Here is a 25,956-nt window from a genome sequence, read left to right as displayed (position 1 = left end):
ATTAGCCAAATCTTTCTCCATCTTGCAGTTCCCTTTTTAATCCTCAGGTTCTCCAGCTTCACCAATCCTCTACATTTTCTAAGCAGGAGAACTAAGCATTTCCTTTATCTAGGACATAATTCAATTTAATCAAAGAAAGATATCAGTCAATCTGGCATAATCTACTGCAGTAAGCTCAAATGTAGCATTTTCTTCCAATTTCTCTTTACCCCCATGTATCTTAATATTATTCCATTTAAAAATTATGCTAGATCTCTGCATACAATTAAGGTTGCCCATTTTCCCTTACTTACCTCCCTCCAGCCTCCCTCCTTCTGCAGATGAATGCTGGAGCCCAAAACTTCAATATTAACGTGTTCAATCTTTCCCATTTTTCACGTCATGCTGAAATATGAACAGCAGCAGAGGGCAACTGGGCCACGTGGGCTTGTCTTGCTGGGCCATCGGCTCTTGTTCTCTCTGAGGACTAATTGTAATACATAAAAATTAAAATAGTTTTCCCCAGGAGGAATCAAAAAAAACTAATCCAAGCAGGCATTACACAGGAGAGCTACAGGCTGAAACAACTCCAGGAAGAGAGAGAGCTTTGAACTCAATTTCCCCACATCCCAGCTGCATGCTCTGGTTACTGGTGTAACTGGAGGTTGCAAGAAGTCAGCTGAAAGGAGCGCCTGTGACCCAGCTCCAGCCAGGCTCAGGTTCCATGGCAGCAAACACCTCACAGAAACAGGCCCTGAGCCACCTTATGTCACCAGGTGTCTGCAGCACTTCTTGTAGGGTAATTGCCCACTTAGTGTGAAACGAGTTTGGGTCCCATTGCTAGGTAGCTATGTCTCCTCATGCACTGTAAGTGCATGTGTTGAGGTTATGAACTCCATCAAAGTCTATAAAAATTAGATGTTGCAATGTTCACACCTAGTTCTTTCATTCCCTGAACCTTAAAAAGGAACACAAACAGAAACTTGGCTGCCTTCCTCAGATATTTTTCCTATACAGACTTGCCTCAGCTGTCTCCTTAAGGCACGTTACCTTGAATTTTTTTTTCCCCAGCTTCACATTTTTTCAGGTTAAATTCCATATACCAATGCAAACATCCTCTGCTTCCCAAAGCCTTCCTCCTCTTTCCTCAGTTATGGCTCTTTCTTTGATGTCTTCACTTCCTCGTGCTCTTTCTTCCATGTGACATCTATACAGTGCTAAGAGAGTTCAATAGATAAGCATCTCACTCCACTATCCACCTCTACCCTAAAAAATCTCTACATAATTTTTTTCTCACCACCTGGATTCAGTGATCAAGCCCAGCATCTAAAGACTGAGTCCTGTACCTCCTGTCTTACACATTGATTTCTCATGGAGCACTGAATGTGTGCACTTGAAATCTGAGGATGCTAAAATTCAGATTTTTATTTCTCCTAACCCCCTTTTTTTCTTATCTTATTTAACGAAGTAAAAGATTCGGTTTCCAGTTATATCTGTCTTTCTGGTAATGATAATCAGCTGTCTCAAGTACCTCCTGGAGCTCATAGACACTTCTTTCCCCATTATTCTCCTTCAAAAGCCTGGGATGGAGCTATGTCTCCTCTTGATTTCCCAGGTACCTCTCCCATAGCCAGCATTAAGTTTCCTGGCTGATTTCATTCCTTTGGCATCTATTTTTTTTAATAAATGTGGGTTGTAAACAACCTGCTTTTCAAATAGTTCTTTATTTTTGTGGGTTTGCTTGATTCCCTGGTATCCTTGAAAGTTAATGATTGGGTTTTTTCTGTCCTTAGAAAACATATAGAAACTGTGACAGACTGACTCCCTGCTGAATACTGAGGTACAAGTAGTAATTCACTTTCCTGGCAACATCCCCCTTTTTGTCAAGGTAGCCTCCGTGTCACTCAGGAAGGTGACGGCTATCTCCACAAGTAACCTTTGGCTTCCTATATACCAAATTTATAAAAACTTTTATTGTGTTCAGATCTTTTCCCATCTTCTTTTCCTGTCGCAGCTTTTTGGATCATATTCTTGCATTCTTCGTTCACAATAGCCTCTTGTACCAATTCCTGCAGCGCTGACCCTGCTGATTTATAGGTCTCATATTCTTCTCTCTTTATTGCTCTTTGTGTTTCCTGGTCATCCACAATGGTCATTTCTACTCCAAGTAGATTTATTTCTCAATGGTATACAGATTTCTTGAACTCTATGGACTATACCTCTGAGTATTTCCCCACCGTATCCTACATTTTCACTGTCTTTTGCTGTTTGTTTGAGAATACAGTGTTTTCTGTGAATTCAAAGCTTTCGCACTTGTAATTTTGGGGACTTACATGTTCCTGATTTCAGAAGTCATTAAATTTGGCCTTTGTTTTCGCATCCTCCTTTGTTAGCCCTTCTGTGTGATGCATAGCTTATCTGGGCAGATGCCAAGTGCCACAATGCAAGCCCACAGCTTTAACTGTACATTCATAGTTTTTGCTATAGCTCCCATATAGCAATATAAGTGCTTCCCGGATAGGAACAAGCTTGTTTTCACTCTATCCTGTGAGTAAAGAAACTGTTATTATTTACATTTTATGGAGACGGAAGCCAAGGCAAATAAGTTAAGATCCACATTTATGAATGCATTTAAGTGCCTAACTTGAACTCAGCCAAAAAAAAAAAAAAAATTTCTGATTCTTAAGTTATTATTCTTTTTCAGAAGCCTGGCTGCTTTCCTCCAAGAAGCTTCCCATTTTACTACACTTTCCGGCCCCCTCGTCCCACATGCAAATCCTGCCTCCACCAACACCATTTTGTTCATTCTCCATGCCCACGTAATTCCCTCTCATATTCCCCTTTGTTCTCACACAGAAGCTTAATGTATATCTACTTAATTAACACAGCTGAAGGCTGGGCTAGCCTGCAGGTGGGATCACTTCCAGCAAGGCAGCCCCTGGACTCTGACAGCAGGTTTTTTTCAGCTTGATTCTTTTTCCCACACCACCTAAATCATGGAGGACATGGATATGACCCTTTTGCTTTGTACTGGTTTAAAGTATTTAATTCCTCAATGGTGGGAATTTGCTTCCTACGTACATGAAAAAGCAAGGCGATGAACCTCATGAACACTCAATCCCCAGTGGATGCAAGAGGCAGCAGATGTTGTAAGCTCCCATGCCCCCAGCCCCTGGAAGACCATAAGACTTGCAGACCCTAATACTTCCCCTGCTGAAACCCCATAGAGCCATTCCTCCCCAGACAGACAAAACCCCTGCTGGTGCTGAGACAGTGGGTTACAAAAACAATGTCCCCCCACCTCTCCACCATTTTCCCAGCCTTTGCTCTCCTGCCCACTCCCTGAGGATGCATGCTCTCCACCAGAACAGCCCAGAGGGGAAGCCCACCCTAGCCGTGACTGTGGGTGCACAGGTTCAGGGCTGCAGGTCACTTGTGGCTGACCAAACCCCTGAAGTTCAGGTACAGCCTGTTCCTGGTAGCTTTCTCATCCACAGCTCCACGAGGGGTTTATCTGACAATATGCGGGGGACACGTGATACAGTCACTCTGGTCTGAATTTCTCTTGACCTTTGCTCTTACAGCTGTTCCATACCATAAGATTTTATCATGCTTTTGAACAGGAACCTGGAAGCCAGGGATCATGCTCCCCTTTTAGAGATCAGTCTGCACAGCCAGTGGAGTCAAGAAAGAGATTCACCTCTTCCTAATAAAGAGATGTCCATCTGTCCAGCTGACACGCCGACTCCATCCCCATTGACCACCCTGAGACCAGGACCATCAGCTCACTGCATACAGGGCCAGCTCCCCAAGCCAGGCCAGGTGAAACCCACCCAGGTCTCCCAGCCTAGCAAGCCACCCCTCAGGCTGTGGGATTTTTCTTGCTGTCTCCCAGGTTACCAGCACAGGTGACATCCGAGAGTCACCTACAGACAGGCAAAAACGAGGCGGTGAGGGATTCAGCAGGAGCTCGCGCACAGGATGCAGGACAGACAGCAATGCTCTCCCAACAGACAGACAGAGGCAGATAAAGGGAAACTAATGAGAGCAGCAGGAAGGCAGCCTGTCGTGGTGCCACAGCCCTGCCTTCGCCTATATCACCAGCTGATTGTGAATGACCCTGTTTTATCAGGCACTCGGCAATCATGCAGCAGTCACCGCACTGGGCAGTTTATGGCACTAGTCAGCTTGCTGTTACAATAAGATGCTAATATTTTGAACAATCAGGTACTCACCACCATAAAATAAAGCTAAACACTCTAAATCCTGCTTAACAAGCCTGCTAATGCACTATTGAAATCAATGACACATTTGAACAGTAAGAACTGCCCTGAAGCTTTTTAAAGCCTGCTGTCCTTATTTTTCATTTTGGAAGCAGAATTGTTGCCTCCAGGAGGGCACCTTCTGTTTGAAAGACTACGGGACCAAAAGCACAAAGAAAATGACATAGATTAGTTGGTAACAAGTGCCAGCAAATAGCATCCAACAAGTCACTTCATCTTTCCCTACCTCATTTTCTTCAGCTTGCAGAGCGCCAGATATAAAACCAGAAATGGTCTTCTCCAGTGGTCAGGTGCCTTGCAACACATGGATGAATGGAAATGTGTTATTAAAGGTTACAGAGAATTATTCTTAAATGGGCTCAAGTGATGTTTGTTTACACAATGCAGACTTGATAAAGCAATTGCAGACAAAACATATATCAAAATATGTTTAAGCAAGAACATCCATCACAACCTGAAATATGGAACTGTGTGAGAGGAGAGAATGAGAAAATGGGAATTGCATATTCGCAGACAGGAAAGGACAAGGGGGAAATAATGACAAATCAAATATAGCAACTTTTTTTTCTCACAAATGACACTTCTCATCAGCTAGCTTATGTCAAAGATAAAAGAAAAAAAAATCTCCTGTGACTTTTATCTATTAGATTTTGCTCTCAATACCTGCCATGCTCTGGAGCTGTGGCTGCAAGAAGGCCCAGCTCTGCCACTCTCAGCTAATAGGTTTGATTGTTCTCTCTGAAATTATACTCACAGATAGTGACCTGTGAGTCAATCTGGTTTTGCACTGGATAAGAAAGGGCCCCAGATAAGGTGGTGTGTGAGTGACTGGTGCAGCCTGACAGCTGGCAGCGAAGCTCTGCTACCCCATCGGCGCTGCTGCTGCTGCCTCCCCGCTCGCACAAGTTACGCTGCTGATGGTGAGATAAGTCATTGCCATCCACAAAGTGCTGCTGTTTAGTATACAGTATTTATATTTTATGAATGTTAACAAGCAAGAAGCCCTGCACAACTGAGCAGTTACGAGCTCAAAAGGCTTTGTGAGATATTTTCTCTAAGGGCTCATTAATGTGGTCTTTTAATGGAGTACTTGCATATCTGAATCTTTAACTGTAGCTATAAATAGAATTTATAAGCACTTGACAGTGTGTGGCAAAGCTGTGTTAGCAGCGCTTGCCCTGCTTTTTGCAAGTTCCATTTGCAACAGATATTTAAGAGGTGGAATTTAAACATTTCCCAAAATGCAGACTTGTATACATCCTAATAACGCTGCACCCTGAATATCATTTTCACTGGGTTTAACGCATTTGGCATGTTCCCTCACTTAACCAAGCATCACAACACCTCAACAAAACAGCCAGTATTCCTATGCTATTGAAGGGAAAATTAGGGCATAAAGAGGTCAAGCTACAACCCAAATGTCCCACAGCAAGTCAATAGCAGAGCAGGGGCAGGAACCATTGAGTTCTAATTGCCTGCCCTAATCATTGAGCCCAGAGAGACAAGTTGTGCCATTATTTTCACTAGGGCTGAAGTAGGGCCACTCCAGGCATATAAACTACTACCACTAACTGATGTAGCTGTCAGCTGGATTTTCCCTCCCATACTGGGTTCCCTTGCCCTGTGAAACACCCATGCTGTACTGACCAGGTGGCTTTTCCCACCTTCTTGATGATCAGTTTAGCAAAACATTTTAGCTCACCAAACCACATGAAGCAACCTTCAATATACTTTTGCCAGCCCTAGTGAAGAACCAACAGAATTACCCAGCTTAATGTACTATACAGGAGTGTTGGTTTATGATGATATAGTAAAAGCTGCTGGAGGATCACAGCTTTTAATAAATCACCATATAGTATTATCCATAAAATTGCCATTTCCATGCACTGCAGAACTTGTGACAGCTCTCTTATTTTGCTTGGCCACCTGAGGCTGTACCCATGTAAGAAACCCACAGCATGTCTGCGCTGCTGCTCCATGCGAAGAAGCCATCACAGGTCAAGCATGACAAGTTTGAAGAGCTAGTTTCCAAAATATCAGCGACTTGAAGCATCTACCACAGCCTAAGGAATCTGCAAGGTGTAAATAGGCCTTTTTCACCTGATTGTTTTTTTTAAAATGGACCTCTCAAATATTTCCCTGTCTAAACAGGCCCTGGAAGCCTTGACAGCCACAGTAGAGGAAAACAGTGGCACATCCACCTTCACCTGGCTTTCCGCCACCCTGTTCCTATCCAGTGGATGCACTGGCATACTTCTCCAGTTACACCACAGGGACTGAAGCCCAGCCATGTCTAGAAAAGAAAAAAACACACAGCTCCTGTGGCCTCACTGGGAGAGGCTTTCCTACCTAGCTTCAGCACTCAGTTGTACAGTTCATCTGCTTGGACAGAATTACATATATTTACTGGGGTGTGGGCCCGGAACACATTGACGAAGTCCCTTTAAGGTGATTACAGGGGATGTGTTGTCCTCTCAGGCTGACATCTATTATGGCTCATTATTTGGATTTTACGCTAGCAATTCTGAACGCTTCCATTTTTGGTTCTTCTCTGATGCAACTGCAATTGAGTTTTCTGCATGCATACATCCTGAATTTATTTTAACTGTGCTCAGTGTTTAGAATGTAAGTGAGGATGCTATTAACTACCAGTCTGCGTCTATGAATGATCACTTATTACTTTCTCAGTGGTTTGGTTCAGACGTGTGAGAGAATATGTTAGCTTGTAATGAAACTATCATGGGCTGAATTGTTTGAGGGAGCCTGTTGTCAAATTATTACTTTTATCTGGGGGGGGGGGGGGGGGGGGGGCGGAAATCAACCAGAATAATTTATAGCTTTAAAATGCTGATTTTTTTGTGAACATGTATTAGATGCTCTAACACCATTAAACTATTGTAAATCAAAACATGATTAAATATTTAAGCAGTATTCATTCTCCTATACAGGCATAAGTATCTATTTGTCTTCTATCACAACTTTATGCACTTAATGTATTTTCAGCACCATGGTGTCCCACAGTACAAGCTCAGGATCAGTACCTCCTGGAGGAGTGGGTGGGCGGCTCCAAGAATATTGTCTGAGCAGAAGATCTAGCAGCCACGTCCTCCTGTTAGAGCAGAGAAAGCACAATAAGAGTTTTGCCTCCTCCTTAGTCACCTGTGCCCACCTACCACAGGGATATGTATTTTTAATTGTTCTTTATTTAATTTGCATCTTCCTCTTTCTTCCCCACCATGAATCTTCATTGCTTTGACATTCCTCCCCCTGGTGACTTTCTCCTCCCATACATTACTGGTCTCTTCCCTTTCTTCCCAGAACACTTGCTCCTTTTCTCATTAGCTTTTTTTCACCTTCCTCTTAACAGAGCAAAACCTCTCAATCCTTCAGCCCTCTGACGTTGAACGCTTCCTTCCTATGCTCACATTGCCTCTTCAGCTCTTCCCTGCAAACCTTCATTTCAGAGGAGCTCAGCTCCATTTTTCCTGCTTGCAGTGGGCTCTGCTCCTGGTCAGAGGCATTTCTGAGCACGCCCTGATGTGCTGAGCTAAACACCACAGAGAGAAGAGGAGGAGACAGGCTGTGGGACCAGGTCACTGGATCCGAGCAGCACTTGGCAGCAGAGCAGTTTATTTCTGCTGCCTCTCTGTGGCCTGGCAGGAAGACCATCTGCTGAGATGTAATTTGTCACGACATTTTTGCCCAGCTGCAGGTCAGCTGGGATCCATCACTTGAAAAAGCAGCTGTATATTTCTCTTTCGGCACTATGGAGTTGTCCATGGGAGAACTTCCCACCTGGAGCCCAAACAGGACCATCAGACAGAGAGAAAAAGCCCAATGTACAGGGTTAAACAGCTTTAGGTTTACAGCCTAAAGCACCAGCTGCTTCCTCGGCAGCACTTACTGCGGTTTCTCTAGTCTGGTGTCCAAAAGGCTGCTTTAATTATTGGCTCAGACAGCAGCACTAGATCATCATTCAGCGCAAGGAGAGTATGATCAAAAATCATATAAACATAGGACTGAGCCAGAGAATGACTGTGACCTACTAGGAAGGCCGGTTCTGCTCTTCTGTACGCAGCTATAAATCAGGGTTAGTGAGGCAGTGGAGAAAGCAAGACAGGACCACAACCTGGTGTGAGCAAAGGAAGAGGGCTCTGCATTTTGCCATCAAGGGTAGGTTTACTTTTTCTGGAAGAAGGACAGAAGCCAGAGACAAAAAACACAGAAAGCAACACAGGACCTCACTACTGAGGGCATAAAGGCAAATGTTGCAGCAGGGCTTCTGCTGTAGGCTGAACTCTCATTTCGTCTGCAGCAGGATGTCCCCATCCATATGGCACATCCCACCCTACAACATATCAGCTCTCAGCTCAACAGGCAAAGCCTGTGAACAGTCACCTTTTGGGTTCCTGTATGGGATTTAAGATTTGGTGGCTTGACCTATTAATCTTGATCAAGGGTGTCTGCTCTTCCAGCTGGTGCTGGAGGGGACACTCTTTCTTTGTCCCCGGGAAGGTCTGGCAGAAGCAGTTGTGCCAGTCAGGAAGGTGCAGACGCAAAGTGGCTCTAGCAGAATCAAGGACTTACAGGCAGCCCCTATCATCTCCCTGCCTGTGCACGGGCGATTGCATCCCCCCTCACTGAGATGTCCCACAGCATTCCTGGTATCACAGATGCCAGGTTACAGTCAATCTAACACCTGAGTTATTTTCAGCTTGGTTCATCCATTTTCTTCCCATTTCTGCTATTTGAAATGGGTTTTATAGAAGAAAAAGGGTAAGGCATAAACATACAGTTTTATGTTCCCCTGTTAAATTCAAGTTTAAGCGGTATTACCTATTTCAGTACAAGCGGCTGCTAACACAAAGTTTGTTCCCCTTCCCCAATTTAGTTTCGTTCACAAATTCCACGTTTACCTGTGATATGAAGCGGGCTGACCCCAGTTCGCCACACACCCCACCTCACAGCCCTTCCCCACAGCCAGGGCAGCACAGCCCTCACCCCCTTCCTCTCCCCAGTGGGTGCCATCTCTGCCCTGCTCCCTCCCCAGATGCCCCTTGAGCCTTTGGGCATCAGCTACCCGTTTTTTGTGGTTATGTTATTTTCCTCCTCCCCTCAAGCATGGCATTGGAGTGGGCAGCCCGCAGAAGGGTGTGCTTGGGCAACGTGTGCTACAGAAAAGAAGGGGCTTTCCAGGCACGTGTCAGGAAGGTCCCAAAAAGCATCCCTCAGCACCACAGGGAGGCTGGGTACCACACACGGCAGGAAAATCAGGCAGCTGCAAACCCTCTATACCTGCTTTTACGGCATTGGATTTATTGCACTTTTATTGGGCATTTACTGAAATAAGTGAAGAGACATAAAGTTCACAGTAAAAAAAGAAATGCCTTTCACGGCAAATTTCATTATTCTTATTATTATCTGATAGCAGCAGTTTTGTATAAATTCCTAAACAAATAGATCATATAACTGATTTTAACCTTTGCCAGTCTTTAAAGCAAGGTGCATGTTACTTCTATATCAAATCACAACATGACGTAAGAGACAGAGCTCTCCAGCCTCCTGACATTTTCTGTAGAAAGTCATTTAGACAGAGAAATGCAGGTTCAGACCTAATAAGTAAAACAGATTAAAAGTACACAGACCGAAGCAACACAGAGAAGGCAACCAAAATGACCCCACAGCTCTAAGGGGAGGATATGGTTAAATGCAAATAGGGTCCTTCTAAAGCACTGCATGTGGTAAAAGAAAAATTATCCAGGAAAAAACCCCATGCAACCTACTACACCGCAACAATGTAAGTTTAAGGTAAGGTCAGGGGCCAGTTTGTGTTCTCCTTTTTCATATCAACAGCCCCTTTGACTTCATTAAGACAAACCTGAAGGCCAAGACGGGCAATATTTAGCTGCAATCGCTGCTCTGTGCGGCTCCAGCCAGTTCTGTCCTTGCTGAACTGAAACCAGAGCAGTCACACGGCATCGCTTCCCCATTTTACTCTCATTGAGACCAAGCAGCGAGGAGGAGGTCTGGCACCAGGACGGCATCAGCAGTTGTCAGGGCAAGGGACTGGTTTCCACCCCCTGCTCCAACACACGTTTTCCGTGCGACTTCAGTTTGCTCAGCTAAAAGCAGAAATAGCAACACTTCCCGACTGCGCAGCAGCACTTTGGGTTTCAGCTGGCTGTCCCCAGGGAGCCACTGACCCCCTGGGAAGAGGGCTCTATGGTCATCTGCTGTGCCAGCCGTAATGCTCCACCGCAGACTAAAAGAGAAAGTGGGCTTTTGCTGAGCATTAGAAGTGAGTGGTCACAACTCTTCCCCAGTCTCTTTATATTTGCAGTATATACATTGTTCTTGTTCTTGCCTGGAGCAAAGCTAGTCGAGAGAAGCAGCAGAGGTATCGCCCTTGAAAAAAAAAATAAAACGCTGTGTTCAAACCCTTGCTCTGATGCCTCCTCCTCCCATTCACCAAACCAAACCAATGCTAACTGCCATCTGTGTTTCCTGGCCGTGGCCACCATCTGTCATGGCAGGAAGGAAGAAGACGTGCAGAGACTTTGGCAGCTCAGCTCATGCTGGGCACATCCAACAGCTGCTTTTACCAGGAGCAGGTCAGTGGACACTGCAGGATTAGGCTCAATGGGCACCCAAACACCACTAAGGCCACTCACAGCTGGGCGAGGTGGCTGCTAAACACCCCCATTGGGGCTGGGAAAGGGTCCTTTCAGTGACCTCCTTGGAGACCATGGCTTTGAGGACATCTCCCACTCTTGGTTCACAAGCCCAGCTCCAGGTTGGGGCTGGGGCTCAGCTCATTTCACCTAACCCCCAGCCAAGTTTCCAGACCCTTCTGCACCGCACTGGCAACATCTGTCCTTTGAGGTTTATTTGTTGATGTGTATAAAGAGCAGATACTTCCTTGAGCCTTCAGGATAGTGGGTGCTTGTGTCCACATGGACCAGGCAGCCCAGGAGGGTCGGCGCTACAGTTTCTCAGGAGGGAGAGGGAGATAAATGTCATGAGACGTCTCATGCAAAGCAAATGAAACTGCGCTGTACAATTTAAGGAAAACATTTACATTTTCATGAGAAACTTGAAACCAAGAACTGGAAATTAAAAACTACTGTTTGTACAACTGCCTGTGATTGATCAAATTATAGAAAACAGCCATGAGTGAGGGCTAGGCTGAAACCAAACACACACTCAACACACCATCCATCTCCATTCCCCAAATGTAATTATAACAGTATGGGAGACACGGAAAGACAGCGCAACACTACATGCTGGTAATAAAAAGCTGGATATACTTGTGGGTATGAAGAGAAGCTGTTGAGCAGAGGCAACGCAACCATCTTCTTGGGGAGCTGAAAAATGCTTAAGGAATAAAAGCTTTAAAAAAACCCCATTGAAAACAGAGGAATACTATTTTTCTTTCTTTAAGGATTAAAAACGACCATTATAGTATGTATGAACTGCAGGGTTTGCAACTGCCCAATTTTCCTGCTGCACATGGTACCCAAATTGTCTTATAATTAAAAGCTGCTATAACACAGACCACAAAACCCAACCCTGCACTATGTCAGTAACAAAATTATTGACAGAAAAGGGCCCTATCGAGTTTATTTACGCCCTGTTATTGCCATTACTGGCTTTAAGTAGCGGGATCCATCCCTTAAAGAAAGTATGAGCACTGTTACGCAAGGGGTTTTTTAGATATATGTTAGATTTAAAAACAAATGGGCAGAATTTAGTAGCTAAATTTCTTTTCTGTGATGAGAATTTATTTTTTCCTTCTACTGATAAGGGAGAAACCTTATTAATGAGGCCTCAGTGGTAGTTACACTGCTGCTGCTGCTGCACTGTAAGAGATGTACACATTTTTTTTTTCCCAAGGAGGGTTTAACTGCTTTGTAGATCCATAAAGATATTTCACAGAGAAAGCTTTATTCAATTGGAGCTCTTAAACCTCCTTTGTGAAATGTTGTGGTATTTTGTGAGATATGTGGCCTTTGCTATGCACGTGATGCTGGTAGGTTTTTAGGCATGCAAGTTCAAGAGCTTTATTCCAGATATTTTTTTCAATCAATTAAGCTCACTGGTAAGACTGCATGCTCTTCAGAAAGGAAGGAAAAGAAAAAAAACTGCTAAGTCTCTCTGCCTCCTGCAGAAGTAGCTAGATTTGCTGATAGTGTCTTTGTAGAGTGGCCCAGATGCTGGTTTTGGTGGCTGGCAGGTTCACAGCCCTGGAATGTTTCTGGTGGGTTTTTCCTCCTTCGTTAGAAACATTCTTGTGATGCGGGGGATTCCTATCAAAACTATCATCACCCTCGCAACGCGAGTCATTCCTGTGCTTTTGAATACAGACAGCTGCTGAGCTACAGAAAACGTCACTCTGCATCTACAGAATTCTTCACAGAGGTTTTTAGGTTCCCCCCCCCCCCTTAATGTTGCATTTTTACACGCTTGTACACCCAGCCCCTATGGGGGAGTGAACAAATGGCCTTTTAAAGGCAATCTTCCAGAATGCTCCAATTGTGCCCTTAATTGCATCAAAGTACATGTGGGCTCAGCTCTATGCGGACATAGTTTTAGCTGTAGGTTGATTTTAAGCAAGCCACACATTTTATACCAAAGCAATGCATAAAAGCAGGCACAAGAAAAAAAGCTTTAATTTAGTCACATTACTCCAGTAAGTAATAATGCATAGCAAGCAATAATTGGATTCAAGAAGTTTAGAGCAGATGTTCTCTTTACTTTGATTCTTGAGGCAGTGCAGTAGCAATTTCTTCCTTTGCAACAGACATAAATGATTCAGTGTTAATAAAAAAGTTTCAGGCATGGAGTTATTCCAGTGAATAGCTGAGAAATTAAACACACACTGTGAAATGTGGGGCTGCACAAGGAAGGGCTTCCAAGTATTCCCCCTCCCCGTACTGAGACCATTTTGAAAGAGATCTAGGGTTTATCCTTGGACTTACAGTAGTGGGGTTAAAGCGCTATTTCTGCCAGGTACTATTCTTTACACACACACACACACCCCCTGAGAGAGCTTAGTTGCTCTCCAAAGAGGTGTGGAGTTGCAGACCACCCACCTCAGGGTCTCTTGCCCAGCACATGCCCAGGAACAGGCTCGTTCCAGCCCTGGGGCAACACCAGCAGCAGCTGCATCGTCTCTCATGGGGAAAAGAGGAAGGAGGTTTTGCAGGTTGTGCTGATGGCCAGGGGGAGCCAGGCTCCTCTCCCCAACACCTGAGGATCACATCATTCAGTCCACCAAAACAGAATGTTGCCGTCAGCAGGTTGGGGCAAACATGGGAGCACCCAGAAGAGAAGGCAACCACAGAAAATGTGCTCCCTCCCCACCAGAACCATTGGTAGCTCCAACTGCACTTTGAGAGTCACACAGGAAGCAAGGGGGGAAAAGTCCCATGCTGCCCTATAGAACAGCACTGGGGCACCCATCCAGAATTTAACACAAACAGAGCCTGGAAAGGCTCTGCCACAGAAAACCCAGAAAACTCCCAGCCACAGAAACGCCCAGCTAGTAGCTGGGGGGGACAAACTGGGGGCCCAGAGAAGCTGGGGTTTGGGATACACAGCTTCAGGGGGCCCAAAGAACTGGAAAACCACAGCCTTTCCGAGCTCTCAAGTCAAGAGCTTCCCATCATTTGCTCTCGTTCCTGTCCCCCACCCACAGCAGAGCTGGTATTTTTCTCCCAATACACAGTGGCATTACGCAGGAGAAGGGAGGAGGACCTATTCCAGAAATGTTTTGCCTCAGCTACTGCCCAGGGAGCAGCTCTGGGATGAAAGAGATGCAAGTTCCCCAAAATTCACATTTTCTGAAACATTAGCTGCAAAGGAAAAGCCTTTGCCGGAATAGCTGGTCCCTCCTGGTCTCTTCTCATCAGCTCCCCCGTACCTGCCCGGCTCTCACAGCATCTCTTCCAGCTCAGCACAACACCGCAGGGACCCGGGAGAAGCAGGAAGCAAGAACACGTGAACATGAAGTAATAGAACTAATGCATGAGGTGGAGATGGCGAGATGTGGGGATATCATTCCCTGCTTCTAGGGCTGGAGTTAGGTAAGCTGAGCTGCTTTTCAGTAATTGCTCCTTAGGGAAGGGCTTAGGAATTACACCCAGAAAACAGAAATTGAAATCTGATATAGAGTTGGATGGACCACGCATTTAAAGCTAGACCATTCCCGATTAATGCAATAGAGCGCAACATGAGGTAGCTGCCTTATGTCAGACATTAATTTTGTCTGGCCTATACCCAGTGGGCTGCAGCATCCAACACTGTGCAGACAGGCTGTGCTTGTGATGCAGAGGCCTCCTCAAGCTTCCCAATGCTTTTTGAGGAGTTTGCTCTTTGATACAGGTAAAATGATCAAAGAAAACTTGCAGACAATGTGATTTAATGCGAAGTCCGCATGACTCCATGGAAGGCACAGAGCTACAGTGGTTACAGATGCTAGTCACTACAACACATACATCTGCACATGAATATGCTATATCCCACTAGAAGAACTTGTGCTTTTATCTGCAATCACATTAGTATGGTGGTGTCAAGTCATCTCTACCAAGTTGTGTATCATATGGCCACAGAGGTGGAAGAGGTGCACAGATGAGACTGAAGACCAACGTGTTCCCACTGTACCAGAGTGGAGCTGGCTGAGACAGCAGGTTGGTGTGCAGCTGCTCCCCTTCCACCCTCCAACAGCCTTAACCTCTGATTTTTATTTTTTTGAACATTATTATGGTGATGCAGATGAACAGAGGAAATTTGGATTGCCTAGATCATTTAATAAACTAAGGGTACATCATATTCATTTCTTGAGATGGGAATACAAGACCCAATGTTATGATACTCTGTTTAGATGTCCCTTTTTCTCCTGTTACTTCAACGCGTTTAACTTATCCTCACCACAAAGCAGAGCAAGGTTGGGATTTAACTTTTATTTCAGCACTTGTAAAGCACCAGGATTAGCTTCCCTTTTATCCCCTCTAACCCCGTGCCCTCAGCAGCCAGGGTCAGCAGACCACAGCAGATGCAGAGGGCTCTTGGGCACATGGGTGCCCACAGGGCCAGCAGCAGAGAGAGTGCAGTCCTCAAAATGCCCCGGCCATGGCCACACCAGCGCTGCTGTGCCCTGCGCATCCTCCCTCATGAAGGTGCCTGTTCTCCCACAGCTTGAGGCTTTTGCTCTATGTGAGGGACTCTGTTGCTGAGAAGTTTGAGAAGCAGCCCCCCCCTTCCCCTTCTGCTGCAGGAAGGGGACTCATGGCCAGCCAGTACCCTAGCAGGCAAGCGCAGAGAGGGGAGCTGGGCGACTGCCCACGTGGGGTGTGCTGACCCCAAGTGACCCTGCCTGGTCTTGCTGCACCCTCAGCCCCCAGTATACCGGGAGCACAGGGGCTTACAAACCAGCAGTTGCCAGGGCTGCACAGGTCATTAGCTGCCCAGCTCACCCCCGAGTGATGGTAAAAAATTAAGTATTTGTTAGTTTGTGGAATAAGCACCCAAACTGTCATTACAAAAGCGACACTAAGCACACAGATGACTCCCGGCTTCACAAGAAGCATACACTTTCCTCCCTGAGGCTGCAGATTGTTTCCCTCAGCTCAAGCAAACTCCCACCCACCTCACCAGAAACCATGCTGGAAGACATCCACCACCCCAGAGGTGCTGGAAGACCCATTCCTCCCTCTGGACGTGCTGCCCTAAGGAGGGGAAAGCTCTCAGCAAGAAGCCCCACAGATATACCCAGGCTGTATTTGCTAGGAAAGAAAAGGCACAGCTAAGATATGCCCCACCACACATACTCCTCTTCCCTCCACTGACACGCCGGAAGGATTATGGGGCCAGCGCAGGGAACGTCTTGTCCTGCCAGGGCATGAACCTTCCTCTCCTGGTTTCCAGGAGGCACAAAGCAGCTCCGAGCAGTCGCAAGCAGACAGGCTTTGTACAGAGTTCCCACAAACATCACTGCTTTTATTTAAAGCAGAAAACACAGGATGTTACAGATGAGTGGAAAAATGTGAACTGCCCCACTGCCTGCAGAGCCCCTCAGACAGGAGAATGCTTTTCTGGAAGTCGGAGGGTCTCCAGACAGGATTAGGAAAGCACATAGTGTCTGCTTTAGCTTTTTATTTTTGCCCTGGCTGGCCGCAGCTACACCTCCCTGCACCCCCCACACAAACACCCCCCTCCAGCCAGGGTCCCGTACCTTCCCTCCCACTTACAGCTTCCCATAGCCCTTTTGTATTTGACTCCTGGGAGGCCTTTTTCAAACTGCTTTTGTCAGCTCCATCTCTTTGAAACGCTGGAAAGCTACCAGCGAGAAGCCTGGCTCCGGCTCCCCGCCGCCAGTGCTGGCAGCAGCTTGCCCAGTCCTCTGCCAGGCTCTGTCCCTCCGCAGGAGACCATGGGCAGCCCCAGCCCAAGCTGGGCAGGAGCCGCAGCCACCTCTGCCCCTGCTCAGCTTCACACGGACAAGTTGTGCCATTCAACAGCTCTACAGCTTGCACAGTGACTGCTTTATAGCGCCCACCAGCATTCACAAAACGCCAGAGACCCCAAAACTGACACCAGGTACAGAATTTCCTTACAGAACTTTGGGGAAGAATCATTATAAAGATCTCTTCAAGGATCCTGCAAGACAAAGGTGGCCACAGGTTTGTTTTTTTTTTTTTCCCCTGATGTTAACATATACTTTTTATTCTTCAAGCTGGACAACCACCAGCCAACCTAACATGTTTATCAAGATAAACTGAAGACACCTGAACCATTTAGTCTCAAAAAACTGACTTATTTAACCATCCACAGGGTCCTTTACTGATGCTACTTACCTTACAGTCACCGGAAAGCTAGAAAGGAGCCACAGACCCCATAGCAAGGAACAAACCACATCAATTCTGTAGAATCAAGATACCTTTAATAGCGCTATGCTTAATTTATACCCCTTACAACACCTGGCCCAGAGTGCCTTTTAATTGATTACAATTAGAAACTGCTGGTTGGCTTGCCCCTAGTGTCAGTGACCACACTTGTATGATCTGGTGAAAAGAGAGGCAGTTACTATTTTTCAACCACAATTCCATTTTTTGAGCGTAGTAAAATAGCTAAGCAGTGTATTGAATGACACAGTATTTTTCATATGCTTAAGCACCTGGGTCCTTGATCTTGTGCTTTATAAAGTGCTCTGAGCAGTGCTGTAATTGCCTATAAATATGCTGCTGATCATGCTTAAAGGGACACTGTCAAGGTTGGCAGGCCTACGGTTTGACTTAGTAAAATTACATCTTAAAATAACTTTATTCTCAGTGTTCCTGAATTACCAATCTGTGGTTTTCATCGTGCTTCTTTTTATCAGGCCAGGTCCTAGGATTAATAAGGTTATGGGAGATTGTTCACTTTTGAAGCAATGGCCCACTTATAGAAATAGGATTGACAGGGCTAATGTTCGCACCCTGAGCAGGCAAGTAAAAGTACTTTGCTGTAAAACCTATTTTTCCTGATATGAGTGGGCATGACCTTTGTTGGTTTGCAATAAGGTCACTCCTTGTTGAAACAATGTCTTGTAAAATAAATCTTCAAGGAAAGCACAGGGCTGAGGGGATCAGGTCTGGGCAAATCTGCAGCTGCACCCGTTTTCCATGGTGTCTCTGTCAGTCAGTTGTCTTGTCCTAGTTGAGCTAAAGTGGAGGGGATGCAAAAAAGAGTGAGTCAGGGAATAGAGTTACAAAGCTGGTGAGGAGCCTGCTACTTCATGTCGTCCTCAGCAGCGCTGCCAGGATGCAGAGGGGCAATGGGATGGGGAAATCCCAAGGACGGGAGCCCTTTCCCGCACTGTCCCTTCTGTGAGCAGCTCTGTGGCTGGAGCCCGGTGGCAGGGAACTGAAGCCAGCTATTGAGGAGTTTTTTGATCTCCAGCAAAGAGCAGTACTTGGCTTTCTCTTAAGGACAGAATACAAATAGCTAAGGAGAGAAAGGTGGCCTGGGATTTTTCCTTTTATGAAGGGGCTGATTTGTTTCCGAGCTGAATAACTCAGCTCACTCCGAGCGGCAGTCCTCCAGCACACTTTGTACTCACGGGAAACCTGCAATGCCACAGTAACCAAACACATAGGGGCCAGTAAATGGAAAATTATGGCTCATCGATGCCAGGGACAATGCAGGACAGGGGTCTGCTGAGGGGAAACAGAGTGAGAAACTGTAGGGAAAGGCTGTATTGATAGTGCCAGGGTGTAGAAAGGCATAGTGCTGTGTAGAAAGGCATTTTTGGAAGAGGCGATACGGCCTTAACTCCTCTGCAGTATCTTGCTAGACTCTGGGCTGCAAGGTTTGAAGACAAAGCTCTTGAGTTTCTCAAGACACAGGCCTACAGCCAGGCTTCACCTGCCTTTCTGCCTGAGAGGTGAAAGATTTACAGACTCCCTAGATGTGAGGCAGCGTATTGGATGTGCTCATCCATTCCAGGTGTGTGTTAGTCACAGGACAGACACTGCCTAAACTCCAGGGACTTGAGGGAAGCCCTGGCAATGCATTAAAAAAACCCAGAAAGAACAAAAACACAAATAGCAGGTCTCTGGAGCTTGGGAAAAAAGCACACCTACAGCAGCCATGCCTAAACCAGGGACTGGTGAGCACTCATGGCCGCTGGCATCACTTGATGCTGCAGTTCCTGAAAGAGGCAGGAAGAGTAAAAATCTTCCTCTTAACTTTTTTTTTTTTTTTAATTACAGGAAAGAGAAGAAAGTAAAAAAATAAAAAAATAATTCTCAAGCTGAAGATCCCACAGAACAGAAAGAAGAAAGTCTAACATCAGCCTAACACTGACACATGCAGCTCAACGTTTCAGCAGGTGGGAAGGTGCTCCCCACACTTCCAGTACACACCCAAGAGAACAGGGCAGCGCAGGGACTGTGTCTCTCACACAGACAAGCCTTGCAGGGTGTGAATATGGATGTGGGTAATGACTTGGAAAAGGTTTCACGAGTCTAACGCTAAAGAGTGCATTTTGAGCTCTAACAGTTCCAGAGAAACACTTGAAAGTGCAACTTGCATATAATTTAAGAGCTTCCAGAAACCAGAATAAAAGCAAAATGAGCCCAAAGTCTGTACTTCTAAAATTACCATGCTTTTTAGATAAAGGTCATATCTCCTAATTCGTTTTGAGCTGACCTGATATTTTTAAATGGTTGTCCTTGAGAATTGTAAAAACTTGCTTTATTTTTCATAGATTTATTCCATAGAAGTGCTTAAAAAGCAATAAAATGAATCTCAATAGCCTTGCTTAAATCCATGATTATATCACTTCCATGTTGTGGGTATGCAGGGAGAAACTAACTGAGTAGGAAATTGTAAGGGATTCCTGTAATAATAGTTAAATTGTTTGTACACATACATACCATAATAGTAACAGGAAAGCAATAGTAACCTTGCAGTTACAAAAATACCCAGCACCCTTTAAAAATGTATTTGTGTATACTGTGTCTACCCAGATTAACTGTGTTGTTAGGGACTGATGCATTATGTACAATGCATCTGATTTATTGAAGTTTTGTCTGTTCTTCAAAACTGTGGCTGTGCCTGATATTCACCAAGAGGAACCCGAGTTCCGGGAAAAGGTAAACACCTGGAAGCTGAGATCAGGAGTGTGCAAGAAACACGTATTAATTTAATGACAGTACTTTATAATGGACCATATAAATTTTCCTGCTGTAATTGGTATATACATTCAACAGTTTTATTGTATGTCAGTGCACATTATTCGTCCCAGCTGCTCGAGAGGCATCGCTGAACTGGTGTTTCTCTTCCATGACAAACACCTATTAAGCAGTCAGCATAAACTCTTCTTGTTACAGCCTCTGACATCAGCCTCGGGGCAAGCGGACACAGAACAGCAATTGCTGAATTGCGTATGAAAATTATAGTTTTATTGTCTATACAAGTGAAGGTTTAACTCCGATTCCTGCTCGAGTCAGCTCTGTTATAAAGGAGCGATTCTTTCAGGGAACAAACAAGCACAGTACACCATTGTAATCAAAGGAACAGGCACTATTTATGTATTGGAAAGCCTTGTTCACAATAGTGCTAACACTCTAATGCCCCAGAAGCTGCTATTTTAGCAGCTGTAGATAAAAAAAGCATGACTAACAAGATGCCACACAGAGTCAGCTACAGTTTTATTAGAACACAAATGGAATCATCCCATTTGATACAGCTCATTTTAACATGCACGACTCATAAGTAGGGATCATGTATTTAATGTTTATAGAAGCAGTTTCTCCACCGTAGCGTTCGAAGATTTCCAGTGTCTCTTGAATCAGATCTCCAATATTTTCACGCTTCTGCTGGCTGTAGTCTATCCCGTCGCCTGAATTAACTGGTTAATAAAACAAAAAAAAAAGAATTATATTAAATTTACTGTTACTTTTTGAAATAATGACATAGGAAATTGCAATTGCTGGTCAGTCACTGTGCCTCTATTAGAAATTTTGCTCTGTGACAAGAAACACAGCTGAATTAGAAAACAGGATGGTTTTGGTATCTCCTTAAGGCTCTGCTCAGACTCCGACTTCATATGCCTTCAAAATATGTTTATGTACTGTTCCTTCAGTATCCAAGCAAAAATCCTAATAAGAACCAAGAAAACACATTCTTTTATAACATAAAGATGGACTCACACAGTTAATCTCTTAAGACCTTTACCTCTTTATTTCTAACATTGTTTATTTTGGACAAAATCCTACTGCCAGATGCATAAATGCTTATCTACAAAATGTGACTTAAGCTAGACTTGTTATGATTTGAAGTCTTAAACAGGTATTTTTTTGGGATTGTGTCATGTTAGACACCATATTCACATGCTGGGGGGGAGGATGTCATATGGCCTAGAAGAGATATTTGGATTATAACATGGCACTCATTCAATTTCTGCTCCCTGAAAAATGTGTAAAATTAAGTCAATGTCAAAAGGACAAATTATTGCAGTCCCTAGATGCAGTAACACTTAGTACTGCTTTCTCTAACATGGAATAGCAAGGGTGACACATACATGCACAGCATAATTCTTAAAAAAAATGAATGTGAACAACTGTGCCAAGAAAAAACACAAGAATGAGAAATAACTTCACCTGAAATGATGCTGAGAGCTTTAAAGGAGGAAAATATATTTAATTTTTTAAAAGGAATATTCTGAAAACCATCTTAATACGGGTATATTCCAAGACATATATCAAAGATAATATGGTAGGAGCATAATGTACTCTAATCAGGTGCCGCGTAGTGGCCAGGCAGAGTGGCTGTCACACTGCTTTAGGGTAGTTCACATGCAATTGGTCAGTGGTCTCACTCCAAGCAGCGGTGGCAATGTGCCCATGTCATACATTTAACACCTCAAATAATGCTGCTTCCTTATTGACACTCTCAACCGGCCAGTAAAGGACATATTTGTCAAGACAACACAACCAACTTCTCAGGTCGTGCCTGCCTTTCACATTAGAAACACGGCGCACACAAAGGTGAGGGTAGATTTTGCTCCCACTGCTGCCTCCACATCCCCAGGCCCAGGCAAAAATCTTCACATTCTCTCCTGGATCTCAGCCCAAGGATCTGGATTTAAACTTTGTGACTTTGTTACCAGTAAAAACTAAAGAACCACGCTCATGAAGAAAGAGCTGATGAACACCGGTAAAAATCATCCTTTTGCTGAATTTTCCAGTAAAATATCTGATTGCACTCCAAGTTAACTATGTGTATATCACTTTTTCCAAATCCTTACACACATTTGTGTCACTTTGCTTTTTGTAAAATGTTTACAGAATTACAGACATGACATACAAGTACTGGGCTTCAGAGTGGAAAGGCAGTAATTTTTTTGTGATGATTACTCTTAAGCACACAATTACTTTCCTTTATATTAACTATTTCACTAACATGAGAAGCCAGACTTGTGATATCAAAATTTAATACAATGAATTTACTGTAATGTTAGAAATAACAGATTATGAGAGTGTATAGAAAACACCAAGAGCTATTAAATCAAAGGATTAGTTTATACAAAATACTAATGCGGAAAGAAAAGCACATCACAACTGAGTGTAATTTACCTAAACATGGTTTGCTCTTGCAGAAAACAACTGAGATCAACTGTGCCTCACCACCTGTGTTGCATGTGCACTGCCAGCACTCCCCAGAACACCTGGAGGTATTTCTGATTACACCAGTTTGAGCAAAGGAAACCCTGAACCTTGACCTAAGTCTTGGCAAATATGTAAAGGAATTACTGCCTTTCCAACCATTTGTCTATTATCTGTGATTTTAAGCCTATACACATGCTCTGGTAATGAGCTTACACAGCTTTCATTGTTCTTTTAAAGAAGTAGTAAAAGAATCAGCTCTCTGGAAGTAATGGTGATACGTTGCTAAACAAGTTTGGAGAAGGCCAACAAAACACCCTCATAATGCTGGTAGCAGAGGTATTTTCCAAAATCCCATGTTACAGTCTTTATTATAGAGCATAGTCTGTACAATAAATGATGCCTTAGATGCTTGATTAAAAGGTGCCTAAGAGAATGAGGCAATGATAAAGGAAATAGTCTGCAAGGGAAGACTGAATGTGTGATGGGCAGATCATCATTACAATTTTTTTTTCAGATAGACCATCTGTGCTATATGAAGGTTTGTATCCTCAAGACAGCCATAATTCACATTAATGTCATGACACAAGCTACAATGAACAATACCAAAAAGGTTATGTCAGTATCGAGGTCACCTGATAAGTACTTAAATAGCTATCCTATGCAGTTATACGAATTAACAAATCTTTCAGACAAAAAAAATAATCATTAAGCCAACAGGACAACATCCACTAAACGGATGAGTCAGAATGATCTGCCCAATGCACCTAAGGGTAAGTATCTAGTCATAATAATAATGATGATTAGTTGGAAAAAAATAACTACTGAAGTATAGCGGCCTTGGCATGTCCTTCTCTGGTTTGACTCTATTTCCAAGTTAGTTTGCATGATAAGCCAACTTTGTAAGCCACAAAAATGTTGCATATGTAAAGCGTGAACGTGGATTTCATTCAAGCTCTTTATGAAGTTCTCCTTTTTGAGGAAGAATAAATCAACATGAAAATGCTAGGAAGCACATGTGTCATATTTTTGTCTCAAAGTGAAAAGTTTGGCAAATTCAGAATGCATCAAGATCTCTTTTCAGAGTAAATGTTATTTCTGTGTTTAGAAGAAATGCATTGAAGCAATACTAGCAGATCTACAGGATTACAGTCAGGAAAATATCATATTTTCCCTTTCTGAATCAAAAAGTTAGTTCCCAGTCTCCTAAATCTTACACCAAGGGTTTTATGGCCCTTAAAAGTGAAGTGAAAGGCTTTGCACCTGTCAAGACCTGCGTTAGCTGATGAAATCCCCTGGCACACCAAGCCCAGGAGTGGCACTCCCTGTCCTGCTGCCAGCGCTGCCGACGCCAGCTGCCGTAGCCGAGGAAACCCCGCTCAGGCCCTCAGGAACTGAACTCAGTGTTTGGCAGCAAACATGGGAGGATTTGAATTTTGCTTTAAAACACATTTTGGATTTGAGTCTAGACATGCTTCCATTCATGACTCAGGATATTAAAGAAATTCTAGTATTATTTGTATTCCATCTCATTTCGTTTTAAAATTTCACTAGGGTAATGCTACAAATATAAAATTGTTTTGCATTAAAGAACGACAAGCAAGTTTCTGCCGATGCATCAAGAGCTTTGAGAGGGCAGTTTTGAAGTCCTAGAGTGGACGAGAAAGGTAAACCAACCTTTAAAGCTCAGTCAGATCTATTCTTATCTATGGACATTTGTTAGCATCTGAAAGTGTCTGAGACATTCTTTCGGTTTATTAAATTTCACTTCAAGGCAGGCCAGGTCTCAAATAGAGGGTTTTTTAATCCCTCGAATATGTCAACGTACCTCTCTAAGTATCTCATAGATACCAGAGCTTGCTCCTGGTGGTGGCTGTTCCCATGGTGGTAGCTTCATGGAAAGCACAAATTAAAATCAGAGTCTTCACACACCTGCTGTTGTAGGGATGTCATAGATCTCGAGATATTACAGTTTCCCCAAATGTTAAATATCTGAGGAATGCTTACTGTTGGAGGACAGAATAATACTTAAAAGAGATTTCTGAAGAGACTGTGAAGGAGCCTCATGTTCCCAGCTTAAGCAATGTTTTTAATCAAATTGTAAAACTCCTTTATTTTTTATGGATGAACTTTTGAGAGCATATATACACACACATATATTTCAACTTGTTGTTTTGGAACAAGTGGATCCTAGCAGAAATTTTTAACTACAACTAGTTAACAACAGAGAGCTCTTGTATAATGGGATTTTTTTTGTTACTCGGAAGCTACTTGGAAAGATAGACACCATGCCTCCCTTTCTGAATCTTGAGAAACAGAGATACTGAACAGTAAAGTGACTTGCTCCAAGTCATGGAAGAGATCAGTCACAAGTCATGCTTTTTGACTTTATATTGTAGATGATGAAAGTGCTATTAATGGTAAAATATAACTATGGTAAAAATAATTTTTAAGCTGCTCAGTTCATCCTAGTCAAGCTAACAGGTATTTTCAGCAATTAAAATGATTACAGTAATCCAACACACTGACCACTTAACTGAGTAAGGTTTTTTACTTCAGAAAAACAACAGTGATGGGATTGTAAAGTACAGTTATATTTCTCAGTACAGAATTGTATTTCTACAGAAAAGTCTATCACAACAATATACAGGTAAGCAGTACAGACTAGCATTAAAATATTTTGTGGAAAATTTCAGGACTTTATCTCTTCTAGGAGTCTGAGTCAGTACCAAGAAATAGATGGAAGCTGATTTCAGCTATAGATTGATATGCATGTGTGTCAGGGTTTACGTTGCTCAAGGTCACTGCTCAGGTACAGTTCAGAGCTTAATCAATTTTTCAAAGTCCTCTTGTTAAGATTAGTTTAATTGTCATAAAACATGTTGCTTTCCTGACCGGAGTGGAAAATGAAAGCCTCTGATGAATCAGTGCGGCGGGAGGGAGGAGGGCTCCTTTGCACTGCTCCTCTCACTGTGACTCAGAACTGTGCTTTGAAATTGTCAGCTCCAGGAAGAATGAGGTAGTTCAGTCTCCCTGTTTATTTAATTGAAAGTCTGTGAAAAGTCACATGCTAAGACTCTAAACCCCTCCTATCTGCTAAGAGACAGAGGGATAGTGCTGATTCATCTCACTCAGGTGAAGGAAGAGCCAGCTGGAGGTTACGATTTCTAATTGTTACTAACCCAAACAGAAACCCCTGTGTTCCATTTCTCAAGGCTCAGAAGCAACACAAGCATCAGTTTTACATGTTTCTTAGGACACGTCTAGATTACGTGCCCACAGAAGTGCAAACTGGCCTCACGCAGGCTGGTCCCAAAGCAAGAGTGTTGGAAAGAGGAGCTCATAGAGTGATTTATGTTGGAAGGAACCTCTGGAGCCATTTGGTCCAAATGCCCTGCTCAAAGACAGCTCCGTTTTCAAAGTTAGGTCAGGTTGCTCAGGATGAAATACTTGAAGTTGCTCAGTTCAGAGTAACCCCAGAACAAGAAATAGTGCAGAGATCCCCTTGAGCTGCAGAGTTTTTCACCAGCCATTTCAAATGCAAT

The 25,956-nt window shown here is 43.8% G+C and overlaps 1 protein-coding gene across 1 annotated transcript in view; it reads right to left on the bottom strand.

Annotated features, from left to right (window-relative positions):
• Positions 1–20,494: 20,494 nt before the first annotated feature.
• PACRG (parkin coregulated) overlaps positions 20,495–25,956 on the bottom strand; it is a 224,297-nt gene continuing 218,835 nt past the window's right edge. The window contains exon 5 of the mRNA XM_074168706.1: positions 20,495–20,655. Coding sequence (XP_074024807.1) covers positions 20,495–20,655 — 161 coding nt within the window. The remainder of the gene's footprint in view (positions 20,656–25,956) is intronic.

Source organism: Numenius arquata, chromosome 2 (genome assembly GCF_964106895.1).
Source record: "Numenius arquata chromosome 2, bNumArq3.hap1.1, whole genome shotgun sequence".
Classification (NCBI taxonomy): domain Eukaryota; kingdom Metazoa; phylum Chordata; class Aves; order Charadriiformes; family Scolopacidae; genus Numenius; species Numenius arquata.
Note: the sequence above shows the minus strand (reverse complement) of the source record. Positions and strands in the feature narration are given on the sequence as shown.